The sequence below is a fragment of the Pongo pygmaeus genome, chromosome 13 (assembly GCF_028885625.2).
Source record: "Pongo pygmaeus isolate AG05252 chromosome 13, NHGRI_mPonPyg2-v2.0_pri, whole genome shotgun sequence".
NCBI lineage: Eukaryota > Metazoa > Chordata > Mammalia > Primates > Hominidae > Pongo > Pongo pygmaeus.
In genome coordinates this window covers 44,685,526-44,699,228 of record NC_072386.2, presented here as the reverse complement: position 1 = coordinate 44,699,228, position 13,703 = coordinate 44,685,526, and the positions used below count along the sequence as shown (strand labels likewise).

Here is a 13,703-nt window from a genome sequence, read left to right as displayed (position 1 = left end):
GCTAGACTTCATTAAGACTGAAATGAATAACAGTGAGGAAAGGCGGGGCAGCTACTAGAGACAGAAGAGTCATTGTGATTTAGTTCTTTGGTGGATTGCTCATACTTTCAAGGGTCATCGGTAGCATAACCGCACCTTGGTGCTTGGAGAAAGCAGAATGTAGCAGCTGGGCCAGCCCAGGACTCTCTGTGCCTGGAGTTCCTGGTAATGGACCTGCCAGCGTGTGAACTGACGTGCCCAGCGCTCCCACGGTGGGAAGCTGTTTACTCTCTCCAGGGAGGACACAGGGTTAGACACAGTTAAATCTATAATCATTATCAACCAGATCAACACGTTCTAACTGACTTGCTTTTGTCGTTTTTTTCCCCAACAGTGGTTCAATGGCCTGTGAATGTTTTGCTTTCAGTAAAAAAAAAAAAAAAAAAGATTTTCTTATTTAAATAAGTCATTTCATGGTCAAAGGAAGCTTTTGTTACTTCATAGTCCACTCCTCTTTTCTTCTTATTCTTAATAAAACTGAAAAACTTGTACTTGATGCAGCCACTGTGTAAGTCAGACAAAAATTGCTGACAAAAAATGTATTCTAAGTATGTTTTAACCCCTGGTGGCATAGTTGTTAGGAAAGTGTATTACTACTGTCTTAAGAGCTAAACTTTCACAGTTCCTAAAATTATGGCTATTTCCCAAAATCAACCAATTATGACTATTTCCAAAAATCAAGCAATGCTTAGGACAGACCTTAAGATATGGAAGAAATGTGAGACATGGCTTCTTTCTTTAAGGAGGTCACAGCCTAGATGAAATTGCTAAAAGACAATCATTGGCAGTATATGACAGTACAAAGTTAAGCTATGTTGGGAGATAAGCTAACAGGATGGTGGTGGTGAAGCAGGCCAGCAGAGGAGGCTGGAGCCCTCAAGTAGTGCTTGATGAGAGAAGTATGACTTGAAGAATGGGGAGTATTTGGAGAGGAAGAGAGTGAAGTTTTTCAAGAATGGGGAATGACGGAGGAGCATGCCCAGAGCTGGGAATGGGCTGGAACATTTTCATGGGAGAGGGTGGAGATGTGAATAAATGCAGCCGTGATTTATCTGGGTGGCTATTGGGAAATGGTCAGATTGATATTCTGCCATGGCTTATAAGGGGCCAGCACGTTTTATCAGCTACAGATGCCTGCTGAATGATTTTGCAAAAATTTGACTCATATTGATTTTTCTGGGCTGCTCAGTGGACCTAGGCAAATTGTTGGTGATTTATAAATATTTGTTGTATTACTTGTAACTTGGCCATTGTCTTCCTGGCTCATAGGGTGTGCGGAGGAATTTAAACATAAAGACTGTCAGAAAGCCTCCTTCCTCAACATAAAGTCATTGCAAGGTTATTGAGACACCCCAACAAACAGAGGGACATCTCAAGGCTAAGTTCACATCCTTCTGTTCATGAACGTCTCAGTGAAAAGTAATTTTCTTTGTTACTTCCTGTGCAATTTATTTTTAGTGCTTTATTCAGAGAAGATGAAGTGACTCAAGTCACTTCAATATTCCAGCAAAATTAAGGGATTTTAATTGTACTTTATGTTTTTTGTATTCATAGATATATTTTTATTCTTTCGAAACCTGTACAATCTTGCATCTCTTGGAGTTATTAATGGAAATTCCATCTCTCCTAATGTTTGTTCATCATGTTCCCTCAATCCAAAGTTCCTCTTCAGTTATGGATTAACTCCTCATACAGAAATATTTTTACAATACTAATGAATACTTTTGAGGACAATTCGCTCTTTTCTTCCTTACAGTTTGAGTCATCCAAGAATGAATGTCTGATAATTCCAGAAACTGACATAAATCTGAATTAGCTCTGGATCCTAAAGAAAGAATTAGCATGACCCTGACTTTTGGGTTAATAACCCAACTGGAGGGACAGAAATCGGTTTTTAAACCATAGAGAAGGCTGGGCGTGGTGGCTCACGCTTGTAATCTCAGCACTTTGGGAGGCTGAGGAGGGCAGATCACGAGGTCAGGAGTTCAAGACCAGCCTGGCCAGCATGGTGAAACCCCGTCTCCACTAAAAATACTAAAAATTGGCTGGGCATGGTGTTGCGTGCCTGTAATCCCAGCTACTCAGGAGGCTGAGGCAGGGGAATCATTTGAACCCAGGAGGCGGAGGTTGCAGTGAGCCAAGATTGAGCCACTGCATTCCAGCCTGGGCAATAGAGTGAGACTCTGTCTCAAAAAACAAACAAGCAAACAAACCATAGAGAATGTGACTAGGACCTCTAGTGGCCAAACATGGCCCTGCCAGGCTCTGTACTCAAGAGCCATATCTCTTCTGTTCCAACAGAACAATCATGGGAGTTCTTACAGCACCACCTCCCCAAACACCACCTCTTGATATTAGCAAATGTTTACAGTAAGCTGTGGGACCTGCAAAGAGACCCTGCTTTGTGGCTGTGGAGATAGATATCCCTGAAGTAACTCAGAGCTATCAGAAGGACCACACACCTGCCGGGAGCAGTGGCTCACGCCTGTAATCCTGGCACTTTGGGAGGCGGAGGCAGGCAGATCACGAGATCAAGAGTTTGAGACCATCCTGGCCAACATGGGGAAAGCCCGTCTCTACTAAAAACACAAAAATTAGCCGGGCGTGGTGGCGGGCGCCTGTAGTCCCAGCTACTCGGAAGGCTGAGGCAGGAGAATGGCGTGAACTCAGGAGGCAGAGCTTGCAGTGAGCCGAGATTCCACCACTGCACTCCAGCCTGGGCGACAGAGCGAGACTCCGTCCCAAAAAAAAAAAAAAAAAAAAAAAAGGACCACACACCTAGAAGGCACATAAGGGAATTCTCAGACCTTCCCAACATCTGGTATCCCACTTTTGATTGGGGTACCCCTGATATATCTGAAACAAATAGTCAAATCTACAGAAATATTTGTACACTTCATCTCATAAATTGGATCAGCCTCGTGTATCACCCATCCTTTGGATTCAGGGAATATTAGAGCAATTTGGTTCTTAAAAGCAAAAGCATTATTCAGCACTGTCTATGTTGATATAGTCCTAAAGAATACAGGCCTTTTTTGTACTCTTAAGTCTTTTCTATAGAGTTATCTTTCTTCATGTGTAAAATGAAGACAAAAATAATAATACCTGTCATACAGTGTTATTAGATATTGCTAATGAATGCTGAACTTTTATGATGGTGCTTGGCACATTATCACTCTATAATCAGAGGCTTTTAGAGGCTTCTATGATGCTGAGGATGACTCCTTAATTTCTCCACCTTCCTTTTCTCCCCACCCCTCAGGACCCACATATATACTCCAGCGTAAACATTAATAAACTTAATCTGGCCAAAGAGAAAATAAATCTTGTAGTAGAGAACCTGCCATTCAGTATGATATGTTTAGGCCACTTGGTTAGGGTCAGGGATGCAGCAGGGGTCTTACTGTGTCTTTTGGAGCCTGAAGCATCTGGCAGGAAGTGAGTTTTTTTATTATAACTCCTACCATCAGTCAGCAATTATCAAAAAGTTCCTGAGAACCAGTCCACTTGTATTTTATTCTGTGAATTTAAAATTCTGAAGTGCAGCAGACAGTCCCCAAATGAATTTGAGGCCTTTCGAGAATGTAAAATGACTGGAATATCTTTCTTCTCTCTTTGTCCATAGGTTAACCTCAGAGCCACAGACGTCAGGCTCATGCGCCAGTTGCTTGTAATCAATGAGAGCATCGAGTCCATCAAGTGGATGATCGAAGAAAAGGCCACCATTACCAGCAGAGGCAGCAGCCTCAGTGGCAGCCTGTGCAGTTTGTTGGAGAGTCAGAGCACCTCCTTACGTGGCAGCTACAACAGCTTACACGATGGCAGTGATGGGCTGGATGGTATTTCTGTGGGAAGTTATCTGGACACGTTGGCAGATGATGTCCCAGGCCATCAGACCCCTTCAGACTTGGACCAATTCAGTGACAGCTCCCTAATAGAGGACTCACAGGCACTACACAAGCGTCCTAAATTGGATTCTGAATACTACTGCTTTGGCTAGTGACACAGTTTTTTGCATGGGACTGGTGTGCAATTAACTTGTATTTATCCTTCTTCCCCGCTGCTATATTTTTGGTGTGATTTTTATTTTAATAAGATGACCTTTGTAAAAGAAGCGATTTTGAAACTGCTTAATGGTATTTCTGTTGCTCCTAATACTTCTCATCTGAACTGATTTATTTTTCTCTGTTACATCTCTATTTTTTATTTATTACATTGATTTTCTCCCTTCTTTTACAGTAGCACAAAGTAGGGGGAAAAGAATAAGCAATAATTACGTTTTTGCTTTTGTTTTCAGAGCAATGGGTCAGGGATTACAAGAAAAACTTTGCTAAATTTTACAATAAACCAAAGTCTGATAACAGTTAATGTTGCTGCTTGTGTTCTTAAATGACTTAAGGTTTCATCTTCCAGAAGATATTGAGATATATTACTGTTTGCATATCAGGTTGAACAAAATGCTTGGAACAAAATTAAGCATTATTTCTAGGCCACAACATTCTAGTGTATAATCAACCATACTCTTAGTCACACACGCCCACATGACAGTCATCTGAAAGTCCCCAACTATGCACATTCTGTTCAACCAACTCTCCCTTGTGTTGGTACTTTGGATTAACATTTTGTCATCAGTGATTCTAACTCAAATCTTATGTTTATTTGTGTAATAAAATGTATTATTCTCCCAAATTTCAAAGAATAATTGAGATTAAGTATGGAGGCAGCCATTCAAGGCAAAAGTGTCCTAAATTTAATTGCATTTTGAGATTTTGTTGGCATTTACTTGTATGTATTTTGTGATTCTGATAGGATGTATAAATACTTAGATGCATACAAGCAGATGGATAGAAAGACAGATAAATATCCCGATAGCCTAATATCAGCAGCCTACTACTGCTTCCCTAAAGCAGAATTGTTATTCACTTAAGAAGTCTAATATGATATACATTCATCCTAGTATAAATAAATAATCTCTAAGTTTTCTGAAATGGAATATTTAACTCACATGGACAGTGGACATTTAGTTTAAATATAATGTTATTAATCCTCTGTATTTCTTTTATATTGATAACTCCTAGTGAGGGAATCTAATTAAGATTTCATGCTGTTCTCTGTAATGATAAATGTTTCTGGACTAAACACTCTATAATACAAATCAAAAAATCTTCTTTCTTATAACTGAGAAATGTTTCACCCAAATTTCCTTTGTTATTATATATTTACTACACACGTTGAATTTATTATTGTTTATTTCCAAGGCATGTATTATTCAATTTCTAATTAAAATATATCAGGGCTTATATTTTGCACTGATCTTTTCCAATAAGTTGCTTGATATAATCCTCATCGCAACAATCTCATAATGTGAGGATTGTCACCATCCTATGTTTGAGGAAATTGAGGCACATAGATGGTAGGCCACTGAGAGAAGTCTCCCAGTAAGTGTCAAAGCTAGGATTTAAACTTGCATCTGTCTTATTCCTAACAGTAACACTCAATAACCTCTTTGGTAATTATTGATGTTAAATAATAAAATGGGAATGAGAAAGCAAATGTAAGCTCATAACAAAAATTAAAAATATAACCAACCAATTTCAAACAGAAGATAATGAAATATGTAACCATATGTCCACAACCTTGCAAGGAGAATATCCTCAACTACAAAGAAGTGGCAGGCTGCAAAAGCATGAGGCATCAAGGGCAAATTCTAACTTCTTTAAAACCTACCCTTTGCCTTGAACAAGCCATGCACATGAAAGGCTATTTCTGTTCTCAGATCAGTTTCAGATCATGAATACAATCTGGTAAATTCCTGTTACACTCTTCTCGTGCAACCCGCTTCCCCTGCTATATGGCCACCCCATGCCCTCTATAAATTTTCCCTCTGGAGGAAGGAAATGAAAAAAGCACAAGAGTATAATGTGGGAGAAGTGTCTGGAATAGTTTTCATTTATATATTGTATTTTAAGGAAACTATAATGAACATTGGCAGAACACTCGAGAATGTTTCTGGCTTTATGAGTTTCAATATTTTATATGCTTTACATTAATTCCAATATTTTTTGCGAGATAGCAAATAAAGATTCCACCATTTAGATGTATGGAATCACATGTAAGCCAACAATTTTTTAATAATTGATTTTACCAAAAGGAAGGCAATAAACATTTAAGCAACCACTAACTATTAACATATTCACTGGTCTCAAGAGAGTGAGTGCATAGGAGTGCCTCATTTTTAACTGAAGAATCCCCGTAACTAATCTCTGACCTGGACCATTTGATATTTGATCTCTGTCAGCACCAGAAGGAAAAGGGGTAAAAAGTTATAGTATCTTTTAAACTATTCTGCCTACACTGAGTTGTGTTTTCCCAGAGAAGATGGAATTTTCCTGAGTTACATTAATCTCTCAATTTTTATGGACTTGTTAGTTTTTTAATGGATGGAAAATAATTAGATGTAAGGAATTTAGACAAGTTAAAACTAGTACATTTTTGGAGTTTTGCAAATAAAGGAACTCTGGAAGACCAACCTAGGAGTCTTAACTAAACTTCAAGGAAACAATGTTTATACTACCAGCCAGCCCCAAAGTACATAGTGTAAAGTTTTAAGTATTCATCAATGTTTGGAAATGTAAAAAAACATTATTTACTGTGGGTGGACTGTAAAGGTACTTGGAGCCCACAAATAATTGCATTCAGGCATTTGTTTCCCCAACTTCATAAAAACACAATCCACTTTGGGAGGCTGAGGTGGGCGGATCACAAGGTCAGGAGATCGAGACCATCCTGGCTAACATGGCGAAACCCCGTCTCTACTAAAAATACAAAAAAATTAGCCGGGCGTAGTGGCAGGCTCCTGTAGTCCCAGCTACTCAGGAGGCTGAGGCAGGAGAATGGTGTGAACCCAGGAGGTGGAGCTTGCAGTGAGCCGAGATCAGGCCACTGCACTCCAGCCTGGGCAACAGAGCGAGACTCCGCCTCAAAAAAAAAAAAAAAAAAAAAAAGGAAAGAAACACAATCACCTCCATGATGACAAAATAAATATTTTTTTATTTTGTTTTGTTTTGTTGAGACAAGGTATCGCTGTGTCACCAGGAAGAATACAGTGGCACCATCATGGCTCATTACAGCCTCCAACTCCCGGGTTCAAGCAATCCTTCTGCCTCAGCCTCTAGAGTAGCTGGGACCACAAGCATGCACCAACATTCCTGGTTAATTTTTTATTTTTTGTAAAGATGGGGTTTCACTACATTGCTGAGGCTGGTCTCGAACTCCTGGACTCAAGTAATCCTTCCACCTCTGCCTCCCAAACTGCTGGGATTACAGGCATGAGCCATCCTGATAACCAACAAATGATTATTAAGCCTAGCATAGTGACACATGCCTGTTGTCTCAGCTACTCAGGAAGCTGAGATGGAAGGATTGCTTGGGCCCAGGAGTCTGAGTCCACCCTGAGCAACAAAGCAAGACCCTATCTCTAATAAAAATAAATACAGATTAAATAAAGGAAAACAAAATAAATGGTTATTTCAAGCTCCTTATCTTACTGATCTCATAGCAGTTGACATATTTGATCACTCCTTTTTGAAAGAATGTCTTCATTTTTCTTCCAAGACAAGACTTTCCCTTCATTCCCCAATACCTGCATGTTTGCAGACTCCACTGCTGGTTTCTCTTAATTTTTTCTGACCTCCAAAGGCAAGAGTGTACTTGGGCTCAATTCTCTTCCAAAATTTCTCCCCTGGGGAATCTATTCGGTTTCACAGTTTTGAATGTCATCTATGTGCTGAGATTTCTAAATGTATGTGTCTAGCCCCAATCTCTCCCCTGCACTCTAACCTCCCATGTCCACCTGCCCCTGCAGCATCTCTATTTGATGTCTAATAAGCATCTCAATCCTAACATATCTAAAATGGAAATTTTGCTCATTTTGAAATCCCTGCCAGTGTAGTAAATGGTGCCTCCACTCATCATTTTTTCAGTTCAAAACCTTGAAGTCATTCTTAACTATTCTCTTTCCATTCTTTCCATTACACAACATCCGTATCATACGAGTTAAATGTTAGAAATATATCCAGAATGCTACAGATTCTCACCATCATCACCAATGCTATCACTCTAATTCAAGCACCATCACTTCTCCCTGAAACTACTGCAATAGCCTTGTCTTGTTTCCTTCCTCCCATCCCTACCTTCCTACCGTCCGTATTCAACACAGCAGAGTAATCTTCTAAGATACAAGTCAGATTTTACCAGCCCCTATTCAACCCCGTAATGAATTTCCATCCTCTTCAGAGTCTAATCCAAATCTTTACTGTGGACTACCAAACCCTGTGCAATCTGTCATCCTTCTGCCTGACCTCATCTAGTACAACTCCCCTCCTTTCTCACTATGAAGCCTCATTTGCCGGCTTGTTAGTTCTACAAATCTCAAAATCCAAGCATGTTCCTACCTCAGAATCTTTGCATTTCTCATTTCCTGTTTCTGAAATATTCTCCTAAATACGTGTAAGTCTTGCTTCCCTAGTTCTTTGTGTTCTCCAATCAAGTGGCCGCTTGTCTGAGAGGACTTCTCTCAGAGTCTCCTGGCACTGTTTATCTTCCTTACTCTGGCTTATTTTTCTTCCTAACCCTTATCAGCACCTAACATTTTGGGGTGCACTCTCTGCCTTCCCACACTAGAATGAAAGGTCTGTGAGAGAAATAACTTTATTTTGTTCACCGCCATATCCCTCAGAACCCAGAAGAGTATCTGTCACATAGTAGATACCAAGTAAATCTCTTTTGACTAAAGCAATTATTACACATATTAAAGCAATTATTACACATTTGCCGAGTGCCTTTTAGATGCCAGGCAATAACTGTGCTAGGCCCTGGTGTTAGGAAGATGAGGAAGGTATGAAACCTGTCCTCTGAGAGTTCATCTCTTTAGTATGCTTCTCTGATTGGAAGAATAATGGTCTCCACTCTCACCCCAAATATGTCCACTTCCTAATCTCTTGAACCTGTTAAATGGCAAAAGGGACACTGCAGATGTGATTGAGTTAAGGATCTTGAGATGGAAAGATGACCCTGGATTATCTGGGTGGGCCTTATGAGAGAGAAGTAGGAGAGTCAGAGTAAAAAAGTGAGAGAGAATGGAAGAGAAGTGAAGAAGTGCAAGATGATATATTGCTGGCTATGAGGGTAGAAGAAGAGGCCAGAGCCAAGGACTGCAAGCAGGGTACAGTTTCTATTTCTCAGCATGAACTGCTGTATCAGTCTTATGCTATTTCTATGTAATCACTGTTATCATTGTTCAAATATTTAACAGAGAATTCCTATTAAACACTAAAACTCAAATATTCTCACCTATCATTGAGGATTATTTTTATGTAACCCAAGGCCTGGTTGGGTCAAATCAGAGCTCTGGGATTGTTTCACATCTACCTGTATTTGTTTGCTAGTTACATTCCAAATATTGTCCAAGTTTGCATTCTTTCAAGTCATTAACACTGTCTGCAGGGTCTGTTTTCCAATATGGGAGGAAAAACTGTCACAGGCTGTATTATTTCATTCTTTATTAATGAAGGATCCTGTACCAATAGGGAAATGTATGCTTTCTTGAAGTTTTAGATTATTCTCAGAGTAATTTACTACAATTATTTTGACATCAGCCAAATCCACCTATAAATCAAATATACTTCTAGCTAGCAACTCCACATTTTTTCGCTCTCATGCAAAGGAAGATTCCTCACTCTTTTATTGCTGATGCATTCCAGCTTCTTGTCACTTGGCCTTCTGCTGAAAGCAATTTTTTTGTGATTTTTATGCAAAAGTATTAGTGAAGACTCCCTCAATCAATCCCTGAAAATTTTGTTCATCACAAAATAATGGACTGAGATGATTATATATGTATATTCTGCTAAACCCTCAAAAATCCAGTTTTTTTTTAATTCAAAGATTACATGCTGTTAGGCGTAGAAGGGCTGCTAGAGGACATGTGGAATAGTACAAATAAGGAAATTGAGGCATTCTTGGGCAACTTGTACCTTTGATAGACAATATGGCCACATTATGTGTCTAAATTAAGCTTCAGTAGATTAAGCTTCAGAAAATCATCAGATCCACACTTGCATTATAGAATGAGTGGCTCAAGATGTTTTCATGCAAAGCAAAAATAATTTATTTTATTTAAAATACAAGTGATGTAATATAAAAGGGAAAAGAACAACATTTAAGAAGTGAAATGGCATAATCAGTAACTTTCAATCAAGGGATAATATAAACTATCAAGACTTAGGGTTCAGGGTATCTCTGTCTTACCACTCATGACTGTGTTTGAGTTAAGTAACTTTGGAATAAGTAACTTTGCTTCTTTGTGCCTCAGTTTTCTCATTTGTAAAATGGACATAATGAAATCTGCCTCATAAAATTGATGGAGAATTAATTAATATTTAGAAAGTGCTTGAAATATAACCTAGCACACAGAAACACTTAATACATTATGTTATCATTATAATAAATAATCAAGTAATCTGTCTTATATCTAAGAAGGAAGAAATTAAGACTAGCTCATCATAGTGCGTATAATTTAAGTATATATACTATTGTGTGACCAATCCAATAACTTGTCAATCTCCCTGGAAAATATCTTCATTAAAGGCTGCAGAAATAAAATAGTTACATTTGTAGCCCCCTAGTTGCTAGCCATGGCCATAGGACAAAGTTTTGCCCGATAAACTGTAAGCATAAATCTGAGAGAGGTTTCTGGAAAACCTCTGCTGACTTTGAGCTGTCTATATAAACCATTCTTAAACTAACAATATTTTGAGATTTTCACATCCTTATTTCCTATGGCAGTTGTAAACTCCTGCAGGAAAAAAATGTTTAAAGTGCAACTTGCATTTTAGTACTGTTAACACACAGTGGCTAGCAGTGAATTAAACAAACAAAATACAGTTGTTTTTATTCCATCCTCAGTGTTACCTTAATACAGCTAATTGATATGGAGACATTTTTTAAAAAGCAAAACAAGTTTTCACCTTTACAGTACATGCTTTAGAATAATAGGTCTTCAGAAGGATGACACGATGCTAAATTCAGCTTGTTTTCTTTAATTTACTTTCTGGATACCTACGAAGGTGCATAGAGAATTCTTTAGACATGGAGACTTTGTAAAGCATTGTTAATTTGCCCTCTCAAATTTCACTTGGAGCTATGTTTTAAAAAGAGGAAATAAATATTTATGTAATGTGTCACTTTCTTGTTTTAGATCACTTACAAGTATAACAGCTGTTAAATGATGTCTTACTTTGATAGATTTATTATAGATAAAAAAACAAAGCCAATATTATCAGGAATAGAGTTTAAAATGGAGCTGTACCTGACCTACTTTTTCCTACTAGGTTTGTCAAATCAATCAGTGAGAAAATAATAGGTGACAAAATGATGGCTGGAGATACTATTTATAGTACACGTATCATTTATCATAGAGATTATTTTGATTGAATAGATGTTCAAAATAATTTATCAAAATCTGTCATGATTCTATCTCATTCCAAATTTGTACTACTGATAGAACTTTAAAATACTAAAATCCTTGCAGATTTTATTGGCATGGTTCTAGGCAAAAATATCTGCCAGCATTCAGAGTGAAAGTCCTCATCAAATTGAGGGCTAAGTCTCCACTTGAGTTCATGACAGGCACAATGTGAATACTCCCAAATCCCAAGACCAGTAGATATATGAAAGTGGCTGAAATCTCATGTAGTGTGTTCCAAGATGGCTGACTAATTAGAAAAAGTGAAAACCTTGAGCCTTTCAGAGAATTTGCAAAGTTACACAAGTTGGGTCCATTAAACACTATTTTGAAAAAATGAAAATATTACAGTAAAAATGTTATTCTTTTTCTATTGGAGTTTTCTATTTTGTTGAGGAACATATGTGAACTCGCAGGTCTTGAAGGTCTTAAGAATTCAAGTTTGAGGTTTTGCTCTGGAACGGGGACAAGAAAAACAAATGACATGCAGTTTTCACCACAAGATTTTTATAATTTTTATCATTACATCTGATATGTGATCCATTGTTATCTTAGGAGTGCTACGAAGAAATCCAAATTGCCAATTTCTGGTGTTGTCATTATTTGATAGCTTGGAATTATTTGGTTTCATTTTAAGTTGAACAATTCAATTTTATATTAACACTGTAATCCATTCTTTCTTTTAGTGATGCAAATATTTCCACATTCTTCCATTCCAGCTTTGTGTTTCCAATTATGAAAGTCTACTCTACTTCATATTTCACATATTGGGTTAGTGCAAAAGTAATTGTGTTTTCGGGACGTGAATTTGAAATCATTATTATAACTAGGCTCAAATACATATTTATTAATCAAAATAGGAACCATTACAATCAACAGATTTTTGCCAATGAGAAATAAGTTTGTTTATTCCTGTAGCATAAAAATCCATGCTTTGGGATTCAACGAACTCTTGGAAAACATTTTCTGCATCCTGCTGGTTGTGGAAGCATTTTCCCTGCAAAAAGTTGTCGAGATGTTTGAGAAGTGGTAGTCGGTTGGTGAGAGGCCGGGTATGTGTGGCGGATGAGGCAAAATTCATAGCTCAATTCGTTCCAGTTTTGAAGGGTTTGTTGTGTGACTTGTGATCGGGTGTTGTCATTAAGAAGAATCAGGACCCTTTCTGTTGACCAATGCCAGCTGCAGGTGTTGCAGTTGTTGGTGAATCTCATTGATTTGCTGAGCATACATCTCAGATGGAATGGTTTCACCAGGATTCAGAAAACTGTAGTGGATCAGACTGGCAGCAGACCACCAACAGTGACCATGACCTTTTTTGGGTGCAAATTTGGCTTTGGGAAGTGCTTTGGAGCTTCTTTTCAGTCCAACCGCTGAGCTGGTCATTGCTGGTTGTTGTATAAAATCTATTAAAATCATTGCATGTCACAATCAGATCAAGAAATGATTTGTCCTTGTTGCATAGAATAAGAGAAGGCATTTCAAAACAATGATTTTTTGGATTTTCACTTAGCTCATGAAGCACCCACTTACCGAGTTTTTTCACCTTTCCAATTCACTTCAAATGCCACGTGACCATAGAATGGTCGACCTTGAGTTCTTTGGCAACTTCTCATGTAGTTGTCAGAGGATCAGCTTCGATGAATGCTTTCAACGGGTCATTGTCAATTTCCAATGGCCGGCCACCATGCTCCTCATCTTCAAGGCCCTCGTCTCCTTTGCGAAACTTCTTGAACCACCACTGCACTGTATATTCGTTAGCAGTTTCTGGGCCAAATGCGTGTTGATGTTGCAAGTTGTCTCTGCTGCTTTATGACCCATTCTGAACTCAAATAAGAAAATCGCTCTAATTTGCTTTTTGTCTAACATAATTTCCATAGTTTAAAATAAACAGCAAGTAATAAGTAATTAGCAAAACAAACATAAACTGAGAAATGCCCATTAAAATTATGTGACATAATCACATTTATTTAAGAATGTATTCCAATATCAAACAGCAAATTCCAACAATGTAAAAACAGCAATTACTTTTGCACTCACCTAATAGATTCATTTGGAAGCAAGGACTACAAAATATTTTTAATGTAAAATGTTTATTTAGTCACACTTATTCTGTAGTTCTATACTCTAACATAATCCCTTTAAG

At 38.1% G+C, this 13,703-nt stretch overlaps 1 protein-coding gene across 1 annotated transcript in view; it reads left to right on the top strand.

The window, feature by feature from the left end:
* Positions 1-4,402, top strand: part of LURAP1L (leucine rich adaptor protein 1 like) — a 45,813-nt gene extending 41,411 nt beyond the window's left edge. The window contains exon 2 of the mRNA XM_054502427.2: positions 3,665-4,402. Coding sequence (XP_054358402.1) covers positions 3,665-4,039 — 375 coding nt within the window. The 3' untranslated portion in view covers positions 4,040-4,402. The remainder of the gene's footprint in view (positions 1-3,664) is intronic.
* Positions 4,403-13,703: the final 9,301 nt, after the last annotated feature.